Source organism: Brassica napus, unplaced genomic scaffold (assembly GCF_020379485.1).
Source record: "Brassica napus cultivar Da-Ae unplaced genomic scaffold, Da-Ae ScsIHWf_208;HRSCAF=366, whole genome shotgun sequence".
In the NCBI taxonomy this organism is placed as follows: domain Eukaryota; kingdom Viridiplantae; phylum Streptophyta; class Magnoliopsida; order Brassicales; family Brassicaceae; genus Brassica; species Brassica napus.
Genome location: NW_026015503.1, coordinates 50,384 through 54,838, shown reverse-complemented (window position 1 = coordinate 54,838; position 4,455 = coordinate 50,384). Strand labels below are relative to the sequence as shown.

At 36.0% G+C, this 4,455-nt stretch overlaps 1 protein-coding gene across 2 annotated transcripts; it reads left to right on the top strand.

The window, feature by feature from the left end:
* Positions 1-2,029: 2,029 nt before the first annotated feature.
* On the top strand, positions 2,030-4,073 carry LOC125599996 (F-box protein At1g47056-like). 2 transcript variants are annotated; one of them, XM_048772992.1, is made up of 2 exons: positions 2,030-3,228; positions 3,301-4,073. In XM_048772992.1, exons 1-2 carry the CDS (start codon positions 2,151-2,153, stop codon positions 3,702-3,704), a joined length of 1,482 nt encoding a protein of 493 aa, XP_048628949.1. In that variant the 5' UTR covers positions 2,030-2,150; the 3' UTR covers positions 3,705-4,073. The 2 variants fall into 2 exon arrangements, with proteins under 2 accessions (XP_048628949.1, XP_048628948.1); XM_048772991.1 differs by having other exon boundaries at positions 2,032-4,073.
* The last annotated feature ends 382 nt before the right edge of the window (positions 4,074-4,455 follow it).

The window sequence follows — 4,455 nt, the reverse complement described above, 5'->3', positions numbered from 1 at the left end:
GAGTTTATTGTCTTCTATCATCAATCCAAAGAAGATTAGAATGAAACTCTACTCGAAGATTGATTGAAGAAGCACTCCAAAAGTCGCCATCGCGAAAGTTTAATCCACTAAATCGGAAAAACTAAAGTCGCCTTGCGAAGAAACTATTTTACAGATCAAAAAAACAAAACAAATTTCATTTCCTCCTTCTGAAAGATTTGTAAGTGTGAAGAAGGAAAGGAAGAGATAATCTTCTCTCTCACATCTAGATCTTCACATATACTCTATTAATATTTTATGTTTCTTTTTTTTTATACCAAGAGGTTTTAGGATTTAAGATTGTAAATTTTTAGGTTCAAAACAACCTTTAATATTAAGTTTTTCTAGTAGTCAGCCAAATTAGGAATTTCTCATACAATTACTAGAGTTTTTTTCAGTTAACCTAATGATCTCTGATTATTTTATAATTTTCCTTTTTAGACATATTTGTAGATAAAATAGAGAAGCCGCGAGAGCGAAAACATGTTGAGTATCAACCGCGAGAAATTTATTCATTTTGACATTATACATCATAGTGTTTGAATGGTGCAATAGCAGGTGTTCTCTACATAATTGATTTTGTGTACTTTAAAACTATTTACGTTTTTTGAAGTTCCAAAACTGACAAGGAGAAAGACTTCACAAATATTAACTTTTTTTTTTGTATAAAAACAATTCATCTGCATGTAGTTTTACCCACACCACTTTTGATGCTATCCGAATTATTCTACCTCTCCCTTAGCCAGTCGATAATTTTCTACAAAATAAAATAAATCTAAAAATATTCAATTAATAGCTTTTCGATGTTTAAGATATTAACTGTTATTGTTTTTAGCTTCGCTGTTGATTCTGAGAACAACGTAATAGCTTTTCGATGCTTAAAACTAACCTTTCATTAAACAAATTAAAACCATTTTTAAAAATTTTAATGAAAAAGGATAAAAATAAAATGTTGTAGAAAGGCAAAAGAAATGTGAAACAATTAAAAAAAGAGAACAAAAGACAAGGAACCAAATATCCCGTAACCCTAATGTTCTTCCATATCAAAATCCTCCACAACCATTCCTTTAAAATCCTCTAAGGTAGAACTTGATTCCAATACAGTAGCATATCTCCTTTGTTATCAGCCGAAAAAAACTCATCCAGTTGTTGCACCAAATTTCCAAACACCATATGTTGTATAGATATGCATATAAAACAAAAGTTTGTGAAAATCATAAGATAAACTATGGAGAAATCATAGATTGATGAAGAAAAAAAGGTAAAATTGTTTTTTTTTTAAATATATTTTGGCAAAGCAAATCGATCAAAACATGTTTTAAGAAGTAAGAATATTTTTAGAATATTTTTTTAACAAAAACTTCCCTAATTTTCAAAAAACAGGGTTTCTTATCCGTAGAAATCACCTTCTACAATGAGTACAACCACGAAAAAATCGTGAATGCAATTTCTACTTCATGTAGACGTATGTATTATATTTAGATTTCACATTTCCGAAATTTTAAAATACTTCATAAAAGTAGAAACTGCACTCGAGAGAAAATTAAATATCTTGACAATTAGTAGAATTCACATTTCTCATATTTAGAATTTTAATTAAAAGTAGATTGTTCGTTCTAAAAAAAATAGATAGACTTATTTATTTTGGAATTCGTTTTCTACTAACTCATTTTTACGAATTCTATTTTTAGTAGAACATAATTTTAAAATTTTATTTATCAATTTTTTCAACAAAAGAAAAATATGTGTTTGGGTATATGAGTGTTTTATTAATTGTTTATATTTTTAATAATTTTTTTGACTCATAAAACTATTTATTTCATTAAGTTTCAGAAATAAAAAGGTTAAAAAAGAAACAAAATAAACAAAATTGGTTTTATACCAAAAAAAAAAAAACATCCTAAATTTTTGTCCCATTTCGACAAGTTTTCGAAAAAGTTTAGAACCGAGAATTAACCGAACGAGAAAAATCAATTCCACTAATAATAAGCAACAACTTCGTCCGAATTAATTCACAACTTTACCTTTTAACCGACGCTCCATCTCAGGAATACAAACCGAAAAATCCCAAATCGCAACAAGTTCTCCTCTCCGCCGTAGCCGTAATCTACCGGAGACTTTACCTTTCGTTGATGGGCCAATCAACATCAGCCGCCGGCAAGATCATCCTTAATGGACGGAGAACCAAATTGTTATCTTCCAAATCTCCGATTGAAACCGACGAATCCGAGGTCTCACCGGACTACACGTCTTATATACCCGACGAGTGCTTAGCCTTAGTGTTTCAGTTTCTCAACTCCGGTAATCGGAAAAGATGTGCTCTCGTTTGCCGACGGTGGATGATCGTTGAAGGACGTAATCGTCACCGTCTCTCTCTCCACGCTCGCTCAGGTCTGATTACTTCGATCCCTTCCCTCTTCTCTCGATTCGATTCCGTCGTGAAGCTTTCTCTAAAATGCGACCGTAGATCCGTGAGTATCAACGACGAGGCTTTAGCCATGATATCTCTCCGGTGTCGTAATCTGAAGAGGCTTAAGCTTAGAGCTTGCCGTGAGCTCACTTACAAAGGTATGGCTACTTTCGCTGAGAACTGCAAAGGTTTGAACATACTCTCTTGTGGATCTTGCGATTTCGGAGCTGAAGGCGTGAAGGCCGTGCTCGATCACTGCTCCTCCCTCGAGGAGTTATCCATCAAGCGTCTCCGTAACTTCACCGACTCAAGTCATGAGCCGATCGGTCCAGGTCTTGCTGCTTCTTCTCTCAAGTCGATTTGCTTGAAGGCGCTTTACATTGGCGAATGCTTTGGTCCTGTGATCGCCGGGGCAAAGAATCTCAGATCTTTGAAGCTTTTCAGGTGCTCTGGTGACTGGGACATGGTTCTTGAAGAGATGGCGGTTAAGGAGCATGGTATAGTGGAGATTCATCTAGAGAGGATGCAAGTCACTGATGTAGCTTTAGCTGCCATCTCTAATTGCTCGAGCCTCGAGAGTTTGCATCTTGTGAAGACGCCTGAATGTACTAATGGTGGATTAGCTGGAATTGCTGAGAAGTGTAAGTGTTTAAGGAAGCTTCATATAGATGGATGGAAAGCGAATTTGATTGGAGACGAAGGGCTTGTTGCTGTGGCTAAGTTTTGTTCTAAGTTACAGGAGCTGGTTCTCATTGGTGTGAATCCGACAACGCTAAGTTTAGCAATGTTGGCTGTAAAATGTCAGAATCTTGAAAGATTAGCACTTTGTGGTTGTGATACGTTTGGTGATCCTGAGCTTTCTTGTATTGCAGCGAAGTGTCCGAGTTTAAGGAAATTATGTATCAAGAACTGTCCGATTTCAGATTTGGGGATCGAGAATCTTGCAAACGGTTGCCCTGGTTTAATTAAAGTGAAAATCAAGAAGTGTAGAGGAGTGATGGGCGGTTGCGCAGACTGGTTAAGAACGGTCAGGCCTATGCTTTCGGTGAACGCAGACACCGTAGAACCAGAAGGTCATGAAGAAGGAAGCAATGATGCTGTTGAAGGAGGTTTGCAAGAGAACAGAATCGAGTTCCCTAGTTTGAACAGCCAGATTGTAGCACCAAGCCTTGCGTCAAGCAGTAGAAGCCGGTCAGGGTATTTCAAATCACGAGTTGGATTATTCAGTGGAATAAGTTTAGTAGCTTGCACTTTGAGACAACGTGAAAGCAGTTGATTGGCTGTGCAAGAAAATAAAGATAAATCAAGACTCCGTCCCATGCAACTCCTTTGATCCCAGCCCCAGGGTTATTCTTCTGGTTGTGGAAGAAAACAAAGAAAGGGTCAGACAAATGGGCTCAAAAAAAAATTATGCGACTCATACGTACATTAAAAACAGTAGCATAGAAACGTTGGAAACATGATTTCTAGTACGGGAAACATGATACGTGGAAACATGATTTCTAAAAAGTTAGGAATAGAAACGTCGTAGAAGCGTCTATAATATATATATATTACGATTAATCATTATGTAAGTTTGATTGTTTTTCGTTTGATTTATTTAAGAGAAAAAAAAAAGTAATAGAAGTATTGTTTTCTTTGTACATTTTATAATTCTTATCAAAATTAGCAAAAAAAAAAAAGGAGAATTTTACTTCTACACTTTCTTTGGTACCACATTTCAAATATACCATTAGTAGGAAGACATTTTCATAAATACACTTTTCATTAATAATCAAAAGACCATACTAGCCCTATCTTTATCTCTCTCTCGCGTTCCTCTTTTCTTCCTCTCTCTCTCTCGCGATCTTTTTTCTTCCTCTCTGCCTCTGATTCACCGGAGATCCACCATCTCTCTCTCGCGATATTTTTTCTTCCTCTCTGCCTCCGATTCACCGGAGATCCACCATCTCTCTCATTCCACCGGTTCTCTGCGATTCACACTGTCGACTCCTACTTCTGTACAAGATTCCCAACTGGTATGCATC